Genomic DNA, 24,238 nt, shown 5'->3' with positions numbered 1-24,238 from the left:
GGCGCAGGCGCACTCGAGATCTTTGGTGGTCTTCAGGGGTCCTCTGGTGGTCTTCGATAGTCTTCCTCGCTTGTCCACTAGTTCACCCTCTTCTAGTGATTCTGCACAGTGGGACACTTTACATGTTTTGATACAACTTATCCTGAAGAACGTTCGTTAGTAACTCTAATATCTATCTTTTCTTGATTTTCATTCTTTTAACACAAGCCACATATTGACGCTTTTAAGCTCAATTATCTAAAAGTGCCTAAGGTTCTCATCTTCCCAGGGAACTGCAAGGTCGACCAAAAGCAATTTCCTCTGGTATCTTAAACATTTTGCAACATACAGGTTTTCTTATTTTCTTATCCACCACTAGTTAGCATAACAAGGCCACTCTGCTCTTCTCACAACACAAGATGTAAAGCATCTTGTATCAACGTGCTTTCAGCATCAGGAAACAACCACAGGCCACTCATCCTTTTAGAGACTATTCAGTGTTTCCAGGAAGGGACAGGACTACCACCAGTGCATCAAGCATGTGTATCACACAGACAGATTTTGCCAAGAGTAGCACATCTGTGCAGGTGAGTCTATGTACAGTGGAGTAGCCCAGAAAAGAAATTAGCTGCTGTCATGAGAACAATTAATATATTGCACTCACTGTGGCTCTTTCTACCGAGGCCTTTTTATCCTTTTGCTCATTGCTTGGCCAGGACATAGCTGTGATTTATGGGGAAGAGAGCAGAAGATTTTCAGGAAGTACTGCAGCTGACAGTGTTTGGTGTCAACACTTTTGTACTTCAATCAAGACACAGTGTGCCTCTACGAAGTTTACATTGTCTCTGTGACAGAGGAAGAGGCTGCAATGGTCCATAGGCTCAAAACATGTAGGAACCAGAGATTTAGATCAATTCAGTTAAGAAAAAATAATCAAGGGACCGTGATAGAAGGTCACGTATAACAATGCATAATAGAAACCCCGTATGGCTTTCAAGTGTAGGTAAAGGCCTAGATTCTGCTGGAAACTGTTGGATCTAAAGATAAATGTGAGAGTAATGAAAGAAAAATACTGTTCACTGGAATACTAGAAGACACTGATGTATATGAAAACTTTCCAAAGAAACATTTCTTCAGACCAGTAATAAGAACTCATTTTAAAATCCTTAAGCCAATGTATTTCTGTTATAAACTACTCAATCTTTTATAGTTGTATATAAAACGATTTCTTCTTTGAAACAAATTAAAGTAGCTTGTCTACCTTCAGCAATTTGCCATAATAATAAAAGCAGACTGTATCTGGCAACACAATTTTACAAAAGCACTATAGAAAAGCAACATTTATTGTTAACTCTTACTATTCTCCTGCTTAAAATAAGAAAGCAAAATACAGAGTGCATAAAATGCTGTGATTTTATTAGCAAATATCATCCCAAACATTCTATTCCAAAAAGTATTTAAACTTATGTGATATATTCCTAAGTATATGTTCATGATTTACAATAAAAAGCTTAAGAGAGATTTTTTTTTTTCAGCATTCTTTTCTCCTCTTAATTACTTCATGTTCTTGAGCACAAGAAATTGATCCTGGGACTACCAGAGCCTTCTGGTACTACTAGGACAAAAGGTAATAAGCAAACATGAAAATATAACACTAAACATGATGAGATTCCTCAGTCCCTTCAAGGCATTTTGTCAAAAACTTACACACAAATACAATCAATTATTCTAATTACAATAAACATTTTATATAGGAGTACCATGACAAGAACACCATAGAATTGTTTTACTTCAGTGGTACCAGATACATTAGCCTCTGGTTCTGTAATTGCACATGTACAGGAAGAGCTATTCCACATCTCCTCTGGGGTAGTCTGTGTGCACCACCAGAATACCATTCAAAACCTGGTTTTAGACAGTATTTTCTCAAACTTTGGAAGTATTCCTTACCTTCAGATTCTAGATACCATTTTTACAGCCAGGAAATCATAGTGTCTTCTTCACAAAGTTTTCGTTAAATACAATATCTTAATTTGGTCCAGAGCTAATGAAGACATTCAAAATAACAATTATGTAGACATAAATAGCTGGATTTTAAAGGCACCTACCTAAAGGTGCATTCAGTGCATTGTAAAAAGCAGTCAGGGAGTAATCTCCAGGTAATCATACATAAATGTAAAATGCATCACTTTTTCTTTTTTTAGAAAAGTTATATACATGCTTGTTTACAAAATGTATTTGTAAATCCTTTGCAGAGTATATTCTTCTGCAATCCTTTCCCACAGTTTGTAGTTGCTTAGTTTACATATCATGGGGGAAGAGTCATTAAAAGAGAAGGGACAGATTAACCTCTGGGCTTTTTTTTTAATTGATTGCTCAAAAAGATTTCTGATTTATGCAAGGGTAAGTATAGATATATTTGCACAATGATCTCCTCAGACAGCATAAATAATAGTGATAAGAATGTGATTTGGAGACCTGCAGAATTGGATAGTGCTATTCAGGGTTTAAGAGCTTAATATGGCTTATAGGGGCAGAGGACAGCTTGCACCTGGGTAGTCTCCTATCAGAGCAGGAAAGCATTATCACTTCTGTTTTTTTCATTTCTCAAGATCACCTGGAAGTCGTTCCACAAGGTCTTCATAAAGGATGACATTGACAGACTGACAGGGTGAGGGAAAAAAGAAATAGATGTCTTCTGTACTGTGTCCTTTTTCACTATGAGTAACAGGAAACATACAATGACATTTTAGTTGAACTAGCAAACTCAGAAAAAGAAAGAATATACAAGCTCCTAAGTGTCTTTCTCTGAATTACCATTTCATTTCCTGATGAAAAGGCCCCTTCCCAGACATCCTTGACACTCACATAATCTTGCAAAGTAATTTCTCTGCTTTTTCAATTTATCTACAAGGCCTGTTTTAAGGAACTCAGAAAAATTGGCCCATTTTCTGTTTCTCAAGGGTAAAAGTCAAGTAAGCTCCATCAATTTTAACAGACAACTTAGCAGTCTCAAGGTCTTTCACTAGTACTCAAGTTCTTTCACCTTTTGGGTGTAAGATATGAAAGTTCTTCATTTCTTTCATAAGTGAGAAAAGTTCTACAATTTACACACAGAATGGGGGAATACACACCTATGTTTTGGGTTTGTGTGGTGGGGGTTTTGCTAGCAGGGGAGGGGCTACATGGGTGACTCCTGTGAGAAGCTGCTAGAAGCTTCCCTGACTCCAAGTCAGACCTACCTCTGGCCAAGGCCGAGCCCATCAGTGACGGTGGTAGTGCCTCTGGGATAACAAATTTAAGAAGGGGAAACTTGCAGTAGGAGAGGAGATTGGAATGTGAGAGAAACTCCTCTGCAAACAGCAAGGTCAGTGAGAAGGAGGGTGAGGAGGTGCGCCAGAGGAGGGGATGCCCCTGCAGCCCATAGTGAGATGGCAGGCTGTCCCCCTGCAGCCCATGGAGGTGAGTAGTGGAGCAGATGCCCACCTGTAGCCCGTGGAGGACCCCATGCCAGCAGGTGGATGACCCTGAAGATGGCCATGACTCCACGGGAAAGCCCGCGCTGAAGCGGCCTGTGCCTGAAGGACTGCAGCCCGCAGAAAGGACCTGTGCTGGAGCAGCTCATGAAGAACTGCAGCCTGTGGGAAGGACTCACGCTGGAGAAGTTTGTGAAGGACTGTCTCCTGTGGGAGGAACCCCTCACTGGAGGAGGGGAAGAGTGAGGAGTCCTCCCCCTGAGGAGGAAGGAGCAGCAGAGACAACATGTGATGAACTGACCCGAACCCCCTTCCCTGTCTCCCTGTGCTGCTGTGGGGAAGGAGGTAGAGAAAATTGGGAGTGGAGTTGAGCTGGGAAGGAGGGAGAGGTGGGGGAAGGTGTTTTAAGATTTGGTTTTACTTCTCATTATCCTTGTTTTGATTTGATTAGTAACAAACTAAATTGACTTTGTTTTTTCTCCAAGTTGAGCCTGTCATTTGCCCGTGATCATAACTGGTGAGTGATCTCTCCCTGTCCTTGTCTTGACCCATGAACTTTTCTTTGTATTTTCTCCTCATTCCACTGGGGCTGGTGGGGAGCAGTGAACGAGCAGCTGCATGGTGCTTTTGTTACTGGCTGGGCTTAAACCCCTACAACGCCTAAGATGCCTCTTTCAAATGCTGCTGTATACCAGGATGATCACAGAATGTCACCACTTGTTTTTCTCTTTCCTGTCTTTGGCTCCAAGCAATAAATTAGACAACGGTAACTAACAGGTAGGTACACTTAAAAAACTTAAATATGACTGTCAAATCAATTTCCACATGCAGGTTCAAAGTTATGTCACATTTCTTTGAAGAATTATCTTAAGAGCTCTCTCAAAGCAAACTTTTACATACAAACTTGAAGTTTGTTTACACCCGACTGGAATACTAAACAGCTTTATGCATTTCAATGATTAAAAAACCCACCAACAAGAAACAAATCTACAAAGACTTTGATAACATTTTCCAACCTCCCCCTCTGCTTATGCTTCCTTAAGGATTTTGCATAAAGGCTTAATACAGGAAATGCCGAGCAGATCACAAATCTGGCACCTCATCACCGGATCCTCGACGTCTGGCTGTCACAACTGAGAAAATGAACGTCCCATGCAAGCCTGACCCATGCCAGTTACCTCCAAGCTTTGAAAGCCGGGAGGCCGTCCAGCAGCCAGAGCCGCCGGCAGCTGGGGCCGCCACCGCCTGCGGCCACACCTCTGCGCCCGCCCCGCCCCTGCCCCGCCGGCGCCCGGGGGGCCCGCCAGCCGCCCGGCCCGACCACACGCGCAGCGGCTCAAGCGCTCCCGGCGGGCGCTCAGCGGGGGCGGCCTGGGGGCGTCGGGAGGAGAGCGGGCCAGCGGAGCAGACGACAGCAGGCCGCAGTGCCGGGGCGGCGAGATCCCTGGCGGGCGGGGGGAACCCGCGCCCCCTCCCACCTCCCCGCGCTCCGGCTCCGAGCGCGCCCCGCCCCCGGCTGCCGTGACGTCGCGCAGGGCGGGGCGGGCTGCCCGCCGGCGCTGCCATGGCAGCGGCGGGCGCCGTCCGTAGAGCGCTTCCGCTTCCGGCGGCCAGGCCCTGCCGTGGTTAGGCCGCGCCGGGCAGGAGGGGAGGGCGACATGTGGCGGCTGCTGTGGCCCCTGGCGGGGCTGCTGCTGGCTGCCCGTTGCGGGGAGGCTGCGGTGGCGGCCCTTCTCCCCCGGAGTGCCGCCACCGCCTCCCCGCGCCCCACGGAGGTGGCTGGTGGCGGCGCCACGCGAAGTGGCAGCCGCCTGGCCGAGGTGTCGGCGCCGCCAGAGCAGGGCCAGCCCATGACCCAGCGCGCCCTGTCCGTGCTGGTGCTGGCCAGCGCCGCCCTCATCGTCTACTTCGTGATCCGGACCGTGCGGTGAGGGCGGGGCCCGCGCCGGCTGGAGTGCTGCCGCGAGGAGCTAGCGGGCGGGCGGGCGGGCGGAGGTGCTGCTGCCCCCGAGGGGCCACCGAGGGGCCGGGGCCGGCGCCGGCCCCGCTCCTGCCAGCGCCGCGCCGGGCCCGCCCGGTTATGCTGGCTGTCGAGGTTCGCTCGGCTGCTGGCTAGGGGCCGGCGAGCAGGGCCTGCCTCCGCTGCATGCGGAGGGCGCCGCCGGCTGAGGCGTCTGGGAAGTGGGTGGTGCAGCCTGCCCGCCGCGTGTGGGCGGAAAGGTGCTCGGTCGGGCTCTGCTCACAGCAGTGTTGCCACTCATCGGCACCAGGCCTTTCCTGGCGCCCTCCTGTTCTCTTCAAGTGGGCTTGTTACTACCGACATCCGTCAGTCCACTGGAATTTAATTTTGTACGTTACGTGGGTTATTTTTGTCCCGTTTGCAAACTTCTGTCTTGCTGAGCTGCCGAATTTATCCATCTCCCCTTCTTTGTCAGTAAACATCTTTCTTTTGTGCTTTTTTTTCAGCAAAATTTTTTTTCAAATATTTTTTCAAAATAGGGGATATCTTGTGCTTTCTTAAGGAAAGGGCCCTTAAAAAGCTTGCGCTACCAGTCAGCTGCATTTATGACTCTCACGGAAACTATTCACTGCATAACTCCACGTGCTTTTACAGTTAATTACAGCGTTTGTCACTGTGTTTTGTTGTCCTTGCAATTTTACGTGCACTTTCTTATGCTTAAACTGTGAACTCTTCTAAGCAAGGCCCAAATGTGTGATTATGCATAAAGCACATTCATTATGCAGCAGGTTCTCTATGTACTTTTCACTGTAGTTGGATATACTGGTGGTTAGTGCATCCAGTACTCTCATCATTTATTCGAGGAAGGTAGTTGAAAGGCAGTGGTCTGTGTGGGGCAATTACTAAGACATGCAGTCCAAGTAAACTAGGATATGCTGATTGCTCCATAGCTCTTACAGATCATTCTTGAGCAGCCTTCAATCTTATTTTCATTAGAGTGCATGTCTTGATGATATTATATCTTAAAGGAAGAGGCATAAGTTTTTAAGGAGGAGCGTTTCTCAGTGTTCCTGTTCTTTCTAACAGGAGCCTGTTGGATTTGGAGTTCTGAGTAGTACTATGGAAAGGCCAAATAAATAAAGAAGGAAATTTTCATCTACTGCCATTATTTTCTGGATAAGTGGCAAGTATTTGATATTCTGGTTTTGGCAATAGGAAGGTTGCTGTTCTGCATTTGAAACTGGAGTGCTGTCTTCTAGGTGCTACTGTAAACAGGAAGGTTAAAACTCATGTTGTTATTCTGTAATTCTGCTGCATCTTTCTGTTGCCTCTTGCTTCTGAAATTGGGAATAGATGAAGCATATGCTTTTGAATTTGAACTTGTGGCTGAAATATTTTTGGTAATGGTTGTATAAGAAATTTTAGCTACAAACCTCCCAGTTTCCTTTTGAAAGATTTTCTAAGGACAAAAATCATATGAATTGTTATTAGACATAAAAGCTTCAGGGCTTTTTACAAACTTCCAACTGGGTCACCCACTAGTGGATGAAGGGAAGGTGGTGGATGTTGGTTTTCTGGATTTTTGTAAGGCTTTTGATACTGTCCCTCACAGCATCCTTCTGCACAAGTTGTCCAACTGTGAGATGAGCAGGTACATGGTGTGCTGGGTGATGAACTGGCTGAAGGGCAGAATTCAAAGGGTTGTAGTGAATGGGGCTACATCTGGCTGGCAGCCAGCCACCAGCAGTGTTCCTCAGGGCTCAGTTCTAGGGCCAGTTCTGTTCAATATTTTTATCACTGATGTAGAGGCAGGAGTTGAAAGCACCATTAGTAAGTTTGCTGATGATACTAAACCAGGAGGTGCAGGTGGCCATCACGAGTGACAGGAGGCCTTGCAGAGGGATCAAGACAGATTGGAGCATCGGGCAATGATTAATGGGATGAAATTTAACAAGTCTGAATGCTGGATTGTGCACCTGTGATGGAGTAATGCTGGGCACAAGTATAAATTGGGAGAGGAGTGGCTGGAGAGTAGCCCTGCAGAAAGGGATCTGGGGGTGCTGGTTGATGGTAAGCTCAATATGAGTCAGCAGTGTGCCCTGGCAGCCCAGAGGGGTAAACCTCTGCATCGTGGGGTGCGTCAAACACAGCATAACCAGCCGGTCAAAAGAGGTGATTATCCCACTTTATTTAGAATTGGTGCAGCCCCACCTTGAATATGAATACTGTGTGCAGTTCTGGGCGCCACAATTTAAAAACAATGTTCAGGTGCTTGAATGCGTCCAGAGGAGGGCAACCAAGCTGGTGGAAGAGCTGGAAGGCGTGTCCTGTGAGGAGCAGCTGAGGACTTCCGGTTTGTCTAGTTTGGAGAAAAGGAGGCTGAGGGGCAACCCCATTGCTCTCTACAGCTTCCTGAGGAGGGGAAGTGGAGAGGGACATGCTGATCTCTTCTCCTGGGATCCAGTGACAGGATGCCTGGGAATGGCTCTAAGCTGCACCAGAGGAGGTTCAAACTTGACATTAGGAAGCATTTCTTTACCGAGAGGGTGGTCAAACCCTGGAACAGGCTTCCTAGAAAGGTGGTCGATGCCCCAAGCTCGTCAGTGTTTAAGAGGCATTTGGACAATGTCCTTAATAACATGTTTTAACTTTTGGTCAGCCCTGAATTGGTCAGGCAGGTGGTCGGACTAGATGGTCATTTTAGGTCACTTCCAACTGAAATACACTATTGTTTTCTAACTTAATATATACACCCCCTTCAACTTCGTTTATTCAGAGGGAACTTCTGTAATTTTAAAATAAAAAAACAGTGATTTTCAAGTTCTGGTAATGACTTTACCTGGAAAATCTAGCTAATCTCTGTTGAGATACCTTTAGCCAAAGCTTTGCCTGATTCAGGAAGGTACCAATCTCTTCCTTTATCAATTTTATACATTCTGATAAAGTATGACTTTTCTTATTTTCAGAGCCATGTGACTTTCTTTGAAGATGGTGCCCTGAAAATATATTTTCAAGAAAATCTTGTGCAAGCTGATGCAACTTTGCTAATGTGGCTAACACATACTTGTCTCCATGTAGGAGATGAATTTTGGTTGGGAATGATTGCGTAAACTATAGCAATCTCCTGTTGACAGTCTCAAGTGATACTGCTGATGATGCAATTTCTCTGTCAGGAAAAAAAATTTCTTTATTTCATTTCTGGCTTTATATGGGGACTTGTTGTTTGAAGAACCTCATTATACAGGTAGGGCTGCTTGCACCTCTCCTTCTCCTGGTACACTAAGAAGCTTAGTTTGGGAGGTATTGTTGGTAGTTGTGACAACTGAAATGGACAATCGCAGAGTGGCAGAGGCTGGCAGGCAGCTCTGGAGATTGTCTAGTCCAATTCCCTGCTCATGGCAGGGTCACCTACAGCAGGTTGCTCAGCTCTTGTCCAGTTAGGTTTTGAATATCTCTTAATGATGTAGATTCTACAGTCTCTCTGGGCAACATGTTCCTGTGTTTTACCACTCTCACAGTAAGGAAGTATTTTTTTTCTCTTGATGTTGTTACTGTTTTTTGTTTTTCTCCGATCACATTGGTGAAAAAACTTTTTACTGTAGTGAAGCCTTAGTCTTTTCTAGAGTCCCTTGGACTGAAGGTCTTTATTGCACAGACTTGTTTTGCTGCACTAGCTAATTCTGCCAATTACAATAGAAGTTTTTGGCTTTTATGGTTTTTTATTCTGGTATATATCTAACTCCTTTTATAACAGAAGATTTGCAAAGAATAAAGTATGTAGCACCAAGATCATACGGCAGATCCATCAGAGCTAGCAATAAGAAAACGGAGACACAGTGATGCCTTATTCAGTCTACCTGTGTAATTTTACTGCCTTTTTTACTTCTTAGTTTTGATGCTTACATAAAATACCTTATGTGTGTGATTGCCCTTCATGATGCATGGAAAAGCTAAAGTTACAATTCATACATCCTTTTGGTTTTTCTCCCTATTACTCTGTCTGGAGACTTTCATTTTTTAACTTAAAGCCTATGCAGATAAAGGTCTTATTCCATGCTTGTGTAAGAAGAAGTGCATGCCCTTAAATCTTCAGTCTTTCTGAGGTGATGAGAAAACAGGTGTAGCAGTTCAGGTGAAATAGCTTTTCTTCTTTTTAGAGAAAAGTGTGCTACATAATTTGCCATGCTAAGTCATCCAAAATATGTTTCAGTATGAATTGTGTATTATGATTTTAATGTGAAACAAATTTCTAGAAAGTTATTTATAAGCCTTTTGGAGGATGATTACTGAATGTCTTTCATGGGTGTGAAATCTGTAGCTCATGCATGCCTTTTGCAGAAGAAAGGCTCAGTTAACTTCAAGTAATAACTTTATGAGAATACTTTTTGTAATGGACATAGCTCATAGTTCAGGAAAAATGAATTTAGTTTAAAAAAAAGCATTAAGGGAGAATGTGAATTAAGTATACCGTGTTTTGTAGCACAACGTGTGAGAAAACTTTAGGATGGAACTTTCCCAACCCTGGGTCAAGTGTTGGACAGATAAAACTTAGTGCTGTCACACAGACTGTTACTGGACTCTTCCATGACGTTTTTGCTGAGCTGTGAGTGTTTCCCATAACTTATCCACCTATTTGAAAGTAGTCTGCCTTTGCAGCTATTGAGCAAGAAAATATGAGTTTCATTTTTGAGAAGGCATATACTGTCCCGTAAGTAAGATTTGTTTGCAGGTTGAGGCGATAGGAGAGCTGCAATTTCCTTGGCACATACTTCTCAGAGTCCTCTAAAATATTGTGAAGCTGAAGAGTGATGAGTTGAGGAAGTTGGCTTATTGTAGAGTTTACTAACAGTAAAAAGCTTCTAGTAGAAACACTTTACCTGAAAAGACAGGGTGATTAGCAATTACCACTTTATTGAACTGATCTTGTTTAAAGTGTTTGTGGTTTGCTGCAAGTGTATTACCTTACACCTGGACAAATTAGGATAGTGTAATCCTCTTATATAGGTGGAAGTTCTCCTCTTATATAGGTGGAAGTGACTACAGGAAAATGTCATTTTGTGCTAAGATTTCTTTTTAGCATTTAGAGACATTTAGATGTTAAGCTTGCAGTTTGCAATGACTATACCATATATGATGTGTGTAATCATGATAGAAATTCTATATATGTATTGTGAGTCCTGGTCAATCTTTTATTAATCTAAGTAATTGTGTTAGGCCAGTGTTGCTGTATTTGTCAGTCTTAGTTTAAGAAAATGTGCTGATTATGCTCCTAGAGTAGGACTTCACTCATGGCACTAATACAGCATGGATTTATCCCAGCCTCTGAAATTTAAGTTTCTTGAATTTGCATGGAGTGGAATCATCTAACAGTAGAATGAGGAAGTCTTGAACTTTTTGGAAAGCATTTGCAGACTTGATGAATAGCACTAGCTTCTTCGTGTGATTATTAGCATTGAAAAGCCATCTTGTTTGAGAAAAAAACAAAAATCTATTTTCTTTTTGTTTTGCTAGGTTTTGCCAATGGAGTGTGGTTTTTTTTCACTCTGGTATGGTCTAAGGACAGAGTAGGTTGTTTCAGGCTACCTTTAAATCTCCTTTGTTCAGGACTTCCCTAAAAGGTGGTGAACATTATTTAGAGGCTGTTTAAGTTAGATCAGCTTATAAGCAGTCATTATCCTGCAAATCCTACAACACTATGTTCTACACAGAAAATACATGGAAAGATCCTTGGGAAAAATATCTTTACACAATTATTATGCTAAATTAATGTTCTGGATGGAGTTAAGGACAAGTATTGCTGTGACCCTTTTACTTGGTGTCAGATTCAGGTAAGAATTGTTTGAACCGCTTTATTGCTTGAAAGAAGTTTGCCTCTTCTAACTGAAGTAGCATTTGACAATGAAAATACCGCAGTTTCTCAAGATATACCCTATCAATGTGTTGATGCAATCAGTGAGTTTTCAAGACTTTGTAAAAATGAAAATTCTTGTAAAGGTACCTTTGCCTGTTACTTTTTGCTTTTTAATGATTCTTCTGCCACTGTTTGGTGCAGACATGTTCAGAAGAGGTTTGTATATGATAACACCAGATAAGCATTCAAAAAAACTTAGGGCTATGTAATAGAGAATACATTTTTGTACAAGGAAGTTCTGGGATCTAAGCTAACGTTTAACTGCCTGAGATGACTGAGATTTTGAAATTTTTGTCAGCAGTCAGTTTTAGAATTGTATCCCCCCTGCCCCCCAAACAGGAGGTCGTCACATATTATGTAGTAACAGGTTTTTACCTTACTCTGTGGGGTTTTTTAACCCTTCTCACCCTCCCAAGTCCATTGCACTGGATGTTCTTGGAACTTGACCTGTTGTTTTGCTTCAGTTCTCATTTATTAACATACTTTCTGCCTTTTTTTTTTTTACACCAACATTTCTTAGTTTCTCTTATTTTGCTCATCTCTTAGTTTAACAGTCATCTTATCTATGCTGTCTCTGACATTAGTTAGGTAATACCTGTTCCTATTTGTTTGTGGATTCTTCTACTGCTGTTAGCTGTATTTGAGGAAGGATTGGGACTGAGTATATAGAAGTTTAACATTAACTTTTTATGTACTTTTAAATCCATTTTCCTAACTTTATCTTATTAGACCCCAAGGTATCCGTAGTAACTACAAAGATAAAAATTATCGCTCTTAAGTTCATGAGAGGCATAGAGAGCGCTACTGACTTTAAGGAAATTGGGATTTTGTCCTAGGTTTTCTTCCTAACGGTCACAGAGTCAAAGGTTTTAAGTTAGGTTTTGTTAACACTCATGACACTGCTCTAGTGTCATAGTTATGAACATACATGCATGTTGCATAAGCATCTCCAGTATTCTTTTAGCTTTAGTCTTTTGACTAATCTGTATACAGAGAAAGTTTTTGTGTCACAAGTAATTCTTTTATCCCTACTTCAACAGTATTTCTTTGAATTTAGAAATTAGTGCCAGCCTTGTGATAAGATATTTTTGCATTATCTGCAATCTGGACATTTGCTGTTACTGTCTTAGGTTATTCTCGACTCACACTCACAGCTCACTTTCCTTTTTACCCCATTAAGCAAAGAAAGTAAAGTCTATAGTGAGATTGAGAGAAATATTGGCTATACAAATAGCATGAACTGCCTCGCCTTCATTTCCTATTTTATTTGTGTTCGGAATTCTTTCTAGTCTGCTAGAATATCTGGGAGTGCTTGTCCTAGAGCCAACTGCTTAGCTTCTACTGTAGTAAAAACAAAACAAAAGAAGTGGTATGTGTGAAACAACCATATTGTTCATCACACTTTCCTCTTAAAGTTTTAGAATTTTCTTATACTTGGTGCTTTGAAGTATACAACTTCTTTCTATGTTGAGGACTAAAGACCAGATGAAAAAATGGAAGAAAATGGAAGGAACTTTGTCTTGAACCAATAGGTGAAATTTGCTTCTTTATTATTAGCCTTAGCTTTAAACAATAAAGTTAGGTACTTTAAGTTGTGCTGAAGCACTTAAATGCCTGGCACAACAGTTGCTGCTGTTTCAAATCATAATTTAGGGCAGAGGAAATGATCATGCTCACTATTTCTTTTTATAATATTGAAGTTGGAGCACTTTGAAGAAAGGTATGTATTTTATACCCTTCCCATCCTAACAAGGTTATGTTGGCTTCTCAGTTCCAAAAGGAGGTCTATTTCACTGGACTATAGTCTAAACCAAGACTAGATGCTGCTGTGTGTTCTTTCAAAGCTTCCCTGGTGTGAAATGGTGAATGCTTTTCCAAGAAGCATATTAAAAAAAATTATTTAAGCACACCAGAGTTCAGGACAGAAACTGAAGCTGAGAGTCTCGATGTCATATTTGACATCTCTTATAAGGTGGTTAAAGTGGTGCCTCAGTGTGGGGCAGAGAGTTGATTATGCACAGTATGGTAATAGTATAATATATTATACATAGTATCATAGAACATGCTATAGTAGCATATGTTATACATAAGTAATCTTTTTTATTATTAGCTCTGAAACATCCAGTATTGAACTTCCTGAATGTTGTAGGTACCTTTCCTAGGCACACCTAGCTTGGATTTGTAAATTCTCAAGTTTCTGAAAGAAAGGGCTACTGCCACCTTTGAGTTTAGCACTGAATGCCTAGAAAGCATATTCTTTTTATTTTAAGTCCAATAGCTTTCGTGTAGCTGCTGTTTGCTAGTATACAGTAGCTGAAAGTGACTCTGTCAGCATTTTGTAAAGATGGCTTTGCATAATGTTTGCTGAGTGGCTAGTGGTCCAAGTTCCCGATCCTAAAAGACTTGAGCAAGGTATATTCGATGCATATAGGAATACTTCTGCAAAGCCAAATGGAACAGTTTAGTGTGTGTGGGGCTCACATGGGACCCAGGGCCACGCAGAGAAGCCACAGAAAGTAGGAAAAGCTGATGCAAACAGTCTGTTCATTTACGATAAGCACTGTGCTTAATTCTGAAATGTGAATTACTTCTGCTTCCTTCTGTGTTTTGTGAAGCATACAAGACATTGACTCTACAAGTTCTTTCTTATTCCAAAGTGTAATGATAAATATTTTTGACTTGGTAGCTATAAAAGACTTCACAAATGATAATAAAAAGTTTCAATGTCACCCATGACTGGTGTTACGTCTTTGCTATAGCTTTGTTGAGTTTCTCTTTGGTTTGATCTGCTGTTCTATAGAGATGCATAAAACACATAGAGAATATGTGGCAAGACAATTTTTTTTTCTCATTGTAGGATCTGCTAGAAGTATGCTTTTGCATGTATTTTTACGTGGCTCTTGCATTAGCTGCCAAGTGCCTGTATAGGCTTTTTGTATTCACTACAGTAATTCTGTACAAAACTACAGATGACATTCTTATTGGCCTTAATCATTTCGTTTAAACTCTTGACACTTAGAATTGTCTGACCTCTGAATTTCATAGAGCTAAGTGTGTACACTTTACATACACTAAGTTTTTTAAATTTATGATAAGTATCAATATAGCTGTATTTTAAGGGATAGTTTTCTTGTGTTGTTGGAATAGAAAACAAAGAATTTATAGAACTTAAATGTTTTAAAATACATTTCAGGCTCAGAAGGCGACACAGAAAAACTCGAAGATACGGAGTTTTGGATACAAACATAGAAAACATGGAGCTGACCCCATTAGAGCAAGATGATGATGATGATACAACACTATTTGATGCCAATCATCCTCGAAGGTTTGTATATAGAAGCCAAATGTACTTCTAGCAATAAAAGTGAAGGAGTATGGATGATAAGCATCTTCACTGAGAAGGCTCACTGCTGTGTTTCATATGCATGTAGTTGGAGAAGGGATGTCAAGATCACTTGAATTTTAAATGGGCAAGAATTTAGTGGGCAAGAAGATAAACACCATTTGTCTTCAGCATGTGAGTTCCAGAGAAATGGAGAGGAAGGTAGGATAATTTTGTTACAAATACAGTGTCATTATTGAAGCTTATGTTAAAGTTGACAACTACCTCTTACCTCTTTTCTTTTTATTTTTTATTTTGGAGGCTCCTCAATTTTTCCTGTTTATTCTGTCCTGTGAGTTTGTCTTCCAGCAGCTTCATTCTGCTTTCTCATTGCTAAAGTAGTCAGCAGTTAGTTGATGATGAGACTGTACCAAGTTTTAGATTTGGTACTGCTGCATAGAAAGGTTCATATTCTTAAGTCACTCTCTGAAACTATATATAGATACAGGAAAATTTTCTTGTATTTCCTTATTGTCCTTACACTTAAACATTATGATCAATTCAAACTTAAACTTATGTAATTCAAACTTAAAATAAGTTTTCTTACTGAGTAATGCCATCACACTGCACATGCAAAGACACAGTAAAAAATTTGATAGAATTGTCATAGTGAGGACTGCTGTCAAGTATCAGAAAAGATAAAATGATGAATTCTGCCAGTCACAGCTAGTAATTGATTCAACACTGTTTAATGTGAAACTGAATTAAGTCTCAAGCAAAACAATTCAACAAATGCAATACATGATGTCTCAAATACATGATGAATTAAAGTATTGGAGTAGTAAGTCAGATGTTCTGCTGTTTATCAGGAAACAACTTTGGATGCAGTTCTGGAACTTGAAGTGAAAGGTTCAGTCTTTTTTAACTTTGTCTCCTTAGGGGGAATCTTTCAGATTAAATGTTTTTCATAAGTCAAAGTCACTCTTTCCTTTTTTTTCTCCCCCATACATTAGAAGAAACTGGTTGGAATATCTCCACTTACCACTCTGCTGTATTAGAGAGTCATGTGGCACTTACAGTTACCCCATGTTACTAGTCTTGTTCCAGTATAAATTATGCCTGTTACGTAATAGGTAATTGTCACATTATATACTGGAATTCCTTGATGTCTTTCTTCGATCTTTTAACTTGTAACTCAGCATACTTATTAGACTGAGGTATTTGATAACCAGTTAACATGATACTCCTCATAAATGTTTGTTTACAGGAGTATCAAGTAACCTTTTTACTAGGAATGAACATTATAATATGGCTAGTCATCATTAACAAACAGTAGTATACAATTAACAACAGTATTGTTGTATTCAAGTGATAGAGGTTACTTCATACTTTTGTATGCTTATTTGGAGATTAAGCATGGTTGTATTTGTTGTTAAATTTCAAGGAGCTAATTATGTCTCAGAAGCCATATTTTATCTGAAGGGACTATATTCTTATGTTAAATAGGTATATGCACTGTGTCTTCTAGCACAGAGGAGGCTGTGTTAATAAGTGGTATTTAAATATGTGTCTTACACATGTAGATAAGTGTTCTGATTTTTTTCAACTGCTTATAATAACTTCCAATTTACCTATTTTGGAAATTTTGGGGAGATTATATTAAGTTTTCCAGACACTGAAATGGCAGCATGCATTTTTTAACCCTACTTTTTTGCCTTAGTAGGTTGCTGTCTGAATTTAATTCATTCTGGAGATAAATCTAAAATTCGTAGGTTGAAGCTTACGGTATATTAAGATAAACAACATTGTGTTTTTGAAGTCTGAAGCTACAAAACAGCCCCAAGGTGTCAGAGTAATTGTGTCTGTGTCTTTAACCTTCTTTGCGTACCTTAAATAGAAGCAATGAAAACCCTAGAGGGAAAGTTGACTAAAATAATATCAGAGGTTTTCAGAGGGCACATTTCTGATTCCCCCCCCCCCCCCCGTATATTTCTAAACACTTCAGTTTGAGGGAGAAAAAAATTTCATTCAAGTATTTTACTGTAGAAGTAGCTAATATTCACAGTATTTTTAGATGGTTACAAATCCATTTTGCAATCATAGTCTTGCAGCGGCTTATGGAGTAACCAAAGTATGTAAAGCAGATGGATACTGTTCTTACAAGGTTTACATACTTCAGTTACTTCATTCTTGGGTATTTCATTCTTGTCCCTGAAAGGATGTATAAGGGCAAAACAAAAGTCAAAACAGTAAGAAAAGGAAGTATGGTTTAGACTGAGGTCCTTATTTTTATTTTACTTTTCCCTTTTTGCCACACAAACATTCTTGGGTGATGCTTGTTGACTGCCTATCAATCTAAGAGACAAAGCTGAGAACTTGTAAAATCTAAATAGGGCTGTACCAAGGCTCCTATATATTTCTATCATGGTTATTCAATCAGGTAGAGCATACTCTATTCATTCCCCTTCACAATTTATCTCAGAAACTCAAACTCAATGAAGTGGTTGCCTTATGGATTGCCCTGCCTCTGGTCCCAATATGGATTTTGTCAAAGTATGTCCTAAATTAATGTTTTTTCCACTACACTTTCATGGTTCTGTAGTTGAAATTAATTCGGTTTATGATGAAGATGTTAACTTGCATTAAAGCAAACTCTTTATAACTATAGCCAGCAGCCTTTGAACCGCACTTGCCCTTAACTGTGATAACTACAAAAAAATTCACATTATTAGTGTTGTAGTTGCAAACAAAAGAACAAAAACAAAACACACACCAAAAAAACCCCTGTCCTAATTTGCAAATACTCAGCCCCTCTTTAAGTTGAAGTACTGCAGCAAATCATCATTTAGTTTATCTATACCAGGCAATTTGGAAGTATTTGAAAGTAAATGACTGATCCAGACTATTTTAAAAATAGTCCTTTGGGTGACATGTGATACAAAGAGTTTGAATACAGTAGTAGTGTTTCATGTAGCTGATGGCTTAGCTATTTTAAGATAAATCAAGTATTTATTTTAATAGATACAGTTCCTCACACAGTGTGGTATCTTGTTGATGAAAGAACTTCTGCTAGATAAGTAGTATTTGATTTTAAAAGCAGCAGCTACAGCTGAAAAAGTAATACCTGATGTTTTGATCTAAAGTCCAAAGAGCCCAGAAAAAGTGGAGAGAAGTGGCATGTAATGTTTGAACACATCATAGTCTGGAGTAAATAGATTGATGTAACCTGTGGTGTAGGCATACCTTTATTTCTGCCCTATGGGGCTGCAAAATGACCTAAAATTTGACGTTTGCTCACAGAAGAGATCGTAATGTCAACCTTTCGGTCAAATTGCAAGAAAAGTAATTGTATTGGAGTAATTGAGTGACCTAACCAAACTTAATTTCAACACATTTCTGTTAACTTGCTGAGGAAAACTGACAAAACGGATGAGAAGTAATGCCTTCAGAAGAGAATAACTATACATAATAAAGGAAGAAGATGTTACTTTCTGAGCTATCTTGAAACTGCAGTAAGTGCTTAAATTAACAAAGTCATTATCTTGATATTGGGAGCTTGTGAAAACAAGGACTTCAGTTATGTTTAGTCAATAATGTGAACATACTCTGTTTATGTATGTTGAGAGCTTGCTGTGTTTTGCTTTATGGGGAGAAGCTCTCAAAATTTTAAAAGTTACTTTTTGTCTTAACAGTGTTTGTATGTAGGAGGAAAACAGTGCTGAACAATGTGAATGCACTCCACAAATCTCTTTAGAACAGCTTGATAAAATACTGTCCAAACTTTGCAAAGCAACGACATTGCTGGGAGAGAAGTTTGAAAACTAGTGTAGAGTAATTTAAAAAAAAAAAAAAAAAATCCTTAATTGGGAATGTACTTTTTTCATGTAATTTCTTTCCCTGTGTTTCAACTAAGTCTTTTGCATCTCCTTTGAAGCTTATTAATCAGTCTTCATGTCACTGCTTAGCTGAGAATGACCAAAGGGAGTAAAAAATGCATAAGTAATCAGACTCGCAGAGGACAACTTGATGATAATGGTACTCAGATATTCTCAGGAGATGTCATTACACTTTGTCCTGACATTTGCAGAATTCAGAGGTATGGTTGGTTGGGTTTTTTTAAGGTGGTGTAAATAGCAGTCAGGCATGGAGCAACTAATTAGGAAACAAGGAAGAGGGGCCTTTAATGGTTTTTGGGTTTAGTCCTTTGTTAAGTAAATCACAGTTGCAGTCTTGCTTAACTACAGTCAACAGTGAGTTTATTCAGTTCATCAGTTTCTTAGCTCATAACAAACTGGAAGGCACTAAAAAACTAAATGCAGTTACAGGAAATTCTAATCTACGTGTTCTGGTGGGTTCATACACATTTGTTATGGACAACAAATTATAAAGTATTGTTTTATCTAGCAAATAGTTGTCTTTTTTCCTTCTTTCTTTGTGATCTGTTGACAGGCTGAAGTAGTATCCACTTTTCTTTCATTTTTCTTGGCTAAAACAGATGAGTTTGGTTTTTTTTTAAGGTGATACTCTACAGCACAGTATGCATATGTTATAAATCCTTATAGGCTTGTTTTGGGTTAGCTGGTAAGTCTATTTGACTCTTTCTAAGGCTAGGCAGAGAAACTGTCTTCTTTCCGAAAACCAGCACAACAGTGTTAGTATACTGGTGTCCTGAAATGGTTATTACTTCAAGTGTTACTGTTTTCTTTCAGAGCTATATCAAAAAAAGTCCACAGTGCCTTCTGTAACATAGATACAATTTAAGTGTACTCCCACTGTCATCATCACCCATGTCACTAATCTCTGTGCCTCTTCAGATTTGGGCAGCTTACCTGAATGGGATGTTTTAGCCATTTTGTTCAATATCATACTATTAAATGTCAAAATTTGAAATTCTAACCTTTAGTTTCTCACCTCGCAACTTTACCTACATGTCAACTGAAGTATAGTATCCTAATATCATGTCCTTGTTTTTCAAAGGTATATCACACTAATAGTTTACAATCCTCATTAAATCACTTTACACACAAACTACTTGCTGTACTGCAAGGCACAAGGAAAAGCAGTTACTCTATTTTTGATAGCATTCCAGTTATGGAATGCTACCAAGAGTTACCAAAGTTTGAATAGGAACTCAGGAGCCTTGGAAGCTCAAAAATATATCCAACATGGTAAAAACCCAGGGTTTTTTGTAAGTCTCTCTATTTGGGAGGTTTAAATGGATGGAGTTTTATGGCACTTTGCTTCACAGTAATATGGTAACTACAAGTTTTTACAGGCAAATTTAATAATAAAATGTTACATCTCTATGGGTTTTCTAGTAATGTTTTATCTTCAAAAATGTAGGCTAAAGTTCCTCTTGAAACAGGGTATTTCAGATTAATGCATCTGTTTCTTCTGTTGTAGAGAAGTACGTGCCTTTCAGTGAAAAGAACTTAATCTTAGAACCAGAGAAGGAGGCTGCTTCATGGGAGGAATAAGAAGCAAGAGGTTATGCAAGTTGGGGGGACTAATTTAATTTGTGTATATTATGGCATCCTTAATTTGTTGCAATGAATACTGTACCATTTTGTTGTACCTTTTTGTATATAGAGGATTCTAAATGTAAAGCCTACAGAAAGAGAGTGCATTAAAATGAAAACCTGTTTGGAAGGGAGATTACTTTTAAAACAGGGTATTTTTTGCTTGTTACAAATCTTGTATGCCATAAGTGTGGTATACAGTTTTTCTACAGTAATCTGGAATGTTAACAAATTTTTTTGCTGATATTAAATTGTAAGTAAGCATATTCTCTGTGGACTCCTCAGAATTGTTAGAATGTGATTTTAGTTGAGGAGATGCTTTATTCCTTACAAATAAAAAGCCAAACTACTGCCTTTTGTGTTGAGACTTTTTTTAAACTGAATTTGAAAGTTTTGTATAAACTTTAGTGAACAAATAAAAACTGTTTACAGTGTTCCTAGCATTTAGTGTGATACTTCAACACTAGATTTTAAGGATGTTAATATAATCTTGTAAAACACAGTACTACAACATCTTTTTGCTGTTAAGACTACTGATTACAACTATTGAGTCAATTTTTTGTGAGGTCCGTCTTCAACTTGTGTGAACAGTTGTTGCTTGCTGACTTCAGGGTGCTGCTGGTGTAGTCCACGTGGTGTCAATGTTCAGACCTGCAGTGAAGCAGAGGTAAGCCTTTGGGTAGCCTTGTTTAATTTTGTGCTCTTTATACAATCTAGGTCAAATACTAAATTTGCTGTAACTTTAAAATGAGAAAGTGACATCAGAAGTAGCTGTTACTGTGAAATGTGCAGTAATATTCACATGAATGTAGTTGGCTTCCAGCAATTACATTTATTTTTTAGTTAGTGCCATAAAAATTAAAAGAATAAGGTTTAAGACCTGGAAGACCTAAGTTTTTTTAAAATGTGTTGAAGTTTCCACAGGAATCTTGATAATGCAGACAAAATGTTCAAATTCCAGTTCATTAAAATTACTGTGTAAATGTATTGCTAATTCTCTAGGCATAAACTTGCTATAGCAATATTGGTGGGGCTGGCTATGTTTCCTGAAAGTTCCTGTCTTATGGACTATGGGGAAAGAGGGATTATTTTTCCTGATCCTTCAGTCGCCTCTCGCTGTTTGAACAAAACTGGAATACCTTATTTGTCTTTGAGGTTATCTCTACAGTGATGGGGTGTGGAGTTGTCTGTGGTAGACTTTTTTTAACTCTGTACCAGCCAGTTTGCTGTATTAAAACCTACTTACTTGCCCTAGTAACAACTCAGATGAGGTCTGAAGTAATGGATGCCAACTCAGCCTCCCAAGGTCATTTTCATCTACAGTTGCCCATGTGCCACACACAGCTAGGAAATATATTGTATTTACAATAGATGCAAGTCTTTATTTTGCTTCCTCTCCTCTTGTACCCAACTTTTTCTGCCCATACTTAAAGATAAAATTGAAATGAAAACACAGCACTGATTTTCGGAGGGTCTTAGTTGGGGAATTTAGAGACATAGTGAAGAATAGCAGAAGGCAAAGCATGTTGCTCCCATTTATAAAGGGAACCATCAGTGTTAAAACTAAATGTAATTGCAGTCTTTCTTTAGACTTTAGTTTTTCGAGTGGTGCCACATGTTAGCTGTAGAAGTAGAGACTGTTTTCCTGACGTCCTAGAACTAGTTGTTTTAATTCTGTAGAATCTTTGTAGGCTTTGAGCTGAATACATCCTGAGCAGCTGTTACGCTTGCTAAGCATAGATACTTGAACTGTTTAAGTATGGTAGAAACACTGAAAATGCAAACACAAAGAGTTTGTAAGCTCTTGCGTCTCCTGCAAGTAAATCTTTAGATTTTCCTGAAGGAAAACCAAAATGGAACAGGTTATTTACATTTCTAAGCAAATTTTCGGGGTCGAGGGGGGAACCAACAAATTTTCCAAACAATTATGTGGGCTTCTTGGATTCATGCCTTAAAAATTATGTGGATCTATTTTGTAAGATAAACATCTGTAAGGCAGTCATACAACTAGTAATAAGTTGTGACAGTTTTGTTTTCTAGTATGCCAGATACTACATGGTCCATGGTGTAAACTTCTTCAGCCTCGTTCAGACCATATCTAATTTCAATAGCTGAATTGGCTCTCATTGCTTTTGCAGACACAAAATTAGTCAAAAATAACCAGTGTTGTATGTGTCTTGGTCTTAACAGTTGGAAATCTGCTCTGCTGCAGCCCCTGTTGATATGTGCAACACCATCAGTAGTATTTCCAGCTGTGGCTGATAAGCTGTTCTTACGGTAGCCTAACATTTTTTTCAAAAATTCTGGGAAGAGTATGCCACCCCAGAGGCCAGTAACTGACGTGTGTGTAAATGGGACTAAAGTTTATATCAAGTGTACTTACCACTTTACAATTTGATGTAAAACACAAGGTTAAAAAGATGGAGACAATTAATTATGAAATGTATAACTGAGTAGCCATGCATGGAAAGTTTTATCCCCATTTGAGTCAAGATGTTAATAGGCCAGTAAAGAATGGGAGCTGATGTGTTGAAATAAAGCTCCTTAAGGATATGAGATAGCCCAAGTTTAATGGGAAATAAGCTGGGGGAGAGGCTAGATTTCTTCAATAACTTGAATTTCTGGAGACAGAAATGGAATGTGGAGAAAAAGCTTGGAATATTCAAAGAAAAAAGGTAGTTAAAAGGTACCTTTACAAATTTACAGTATTAAAGCTGTCATGGTATATCTATTATTGTTTGTTAGGGCTTTGTGACTTTTTTCTTCATTAGTGCAATTCAAGACATAGCATGTACAAGAATATGTAGTTCCTGATCAAGTCTGAAGGTATTAGTTCAGTGCCTTGACAGGATAATGGAGTATACACCCTCAGATACTATGAATGGGTATGGGAATGAGAAATTCATGAGTCAGAAGAGTCAGAAAGCATTTTTATTTTTGTTGTTGACTAGGAAGAGCCAGGAAAGGACTCCAATATATCAGCCAACTGAAAGACCCAGGTCTCTAAAGAACCAGCGTGAGTGGATTGCTTCATAGTTTTAGAATAGACTGCTGTTTGCTACAAACTTTTTGTGTCATGATACGACTGATGATGTTGTTCCAAGTTGTTAACTGCTAAACCCCTGCAGAATTGACCCAGATCTCTCCGGAGTGCTGTCCTCTGAGATTTTTTTGTGATTTTTCTGTGTCCACAGCTGCTCATCTATTTCAAGTGGCTTGCACTGTTTAGCTTACATCTTAAAGCATTCTTATTTTAAGACATAGTAAAATGAGAAGATTTCTTGAAGATATCAGGATGGATGGAGAAGTTCAAATGAGGTTCTTAAATCATGAAATCTTTTGCATGTGATTTCCTGCTTTCTTCCATCAGAAGAGTATAAACCAAAAGGCTTATGCTTTTGGCACAAACCTTTTGGATGCTTATGACAGTATGCTTTGTACAATATGCAATATATGTAAGGTTTTTATAAATGATCTGGATGCAGGAATTGAATGTACATGAAATAGGTTCGCCAGTGACACTAAACTAGGAAGAGCTGTGCGCTCCCTCAAGGGTCGAGAGGCCTTCCAGAGAACTCTGGATAGACTGCAGAGCTGAGCAATCACCAGCCTTATGAAATTTAACAAAAGCAAGTGCCATATTATCCACGTGGAATGGGGTAATCCTGACTGTATGTACAAATTGGGGGAGGGGAGGCTGGAGAGCAGCCCTGCAGAAAGAGATCTGGGAATTTGGGTTGATAGCAAGTTGAATGCAAGTCAACAGTGTGCCCTGGCAGCCAAAAGGGCCAACTGTCCCAGAGTGCATCAAGCACAGCATAACTAGCTGGTTGAGGGAAGTGATTGTCCCACTCTACACTGCCCTGGTGTGGCCCCACCTGGAGTAAGTATCATGTGCGATTTTAGGCACCTCAGTATAAGAATGACATCAAACTATTAAAGTGTGCCCAGAGGAGAGCAACCAAGATGGTGAAAGATCTTGAGGGCAGGACTTAGGAGGAGCGGCTGAAGTCATTTGGCTTGTTAAGCTTGGAGAAGAGAAGGCTGAGGGGTGACCTTCTCGCAGTCTAC

The 24,238-nt window shown here is 39.6% G+C and overlaps 1 protein-coding gene across 7 annotated transcripts in view; it reads left to right on the top strand.

Moving 5' to 3' along the window:
• The first annotated feature begins 5,011 nt into the window (after positions 1-5,011).
• FAM174A (family with sequence similarity 174 member A) overlaps positions 5,012-24,238 on the top strand; it is a 53,964-nt gene continuing 34,737 nt past the window's right edge. For 3 of the 7 annotated variants that reach the window (XM_030004225.2, XM_030004226.2, XM_030004227.2), the window contains exons 1-2: positions 5,012-5,382; positions 14,520-14,651. In XM_030004225.2, coding sequence (XP_029860085.1) covers positions 5,114-5,382; positions 14,520-14,651 — 401 coding nt within the window. In that variant the 5' untranslated portion in view covers positions 5,012-5,113. Of the gene's footprint in view, positions 5,383-14,519; positions 14,652-14,757; positions 14,871-18,582; positions 20,518-24,238 lie in introns of those variants that run through there. The other 4 variants (XR_005931552.1, XR_003921891.2, XR_003921892.2 and 1 more) reach the window with 4 other exon arrangements.

This window comes from Aquila chrysaetos, chromosome Z, assembly GCF_900496995.4.
Source record: "Aquila chrysaetos chrysaetos chromosome Z, bAquChr1.4, whole genome shotgun sequence".
Lineage (NCBI taxonomy): Eukaryota > Metazoa > Chordata > Aves > Accipitriformes > Accipitridae > Aquila > Aquila chrysaetos.
This window is presented reverse-complemented; position numbering and strand designations above follow the sequence as displayed.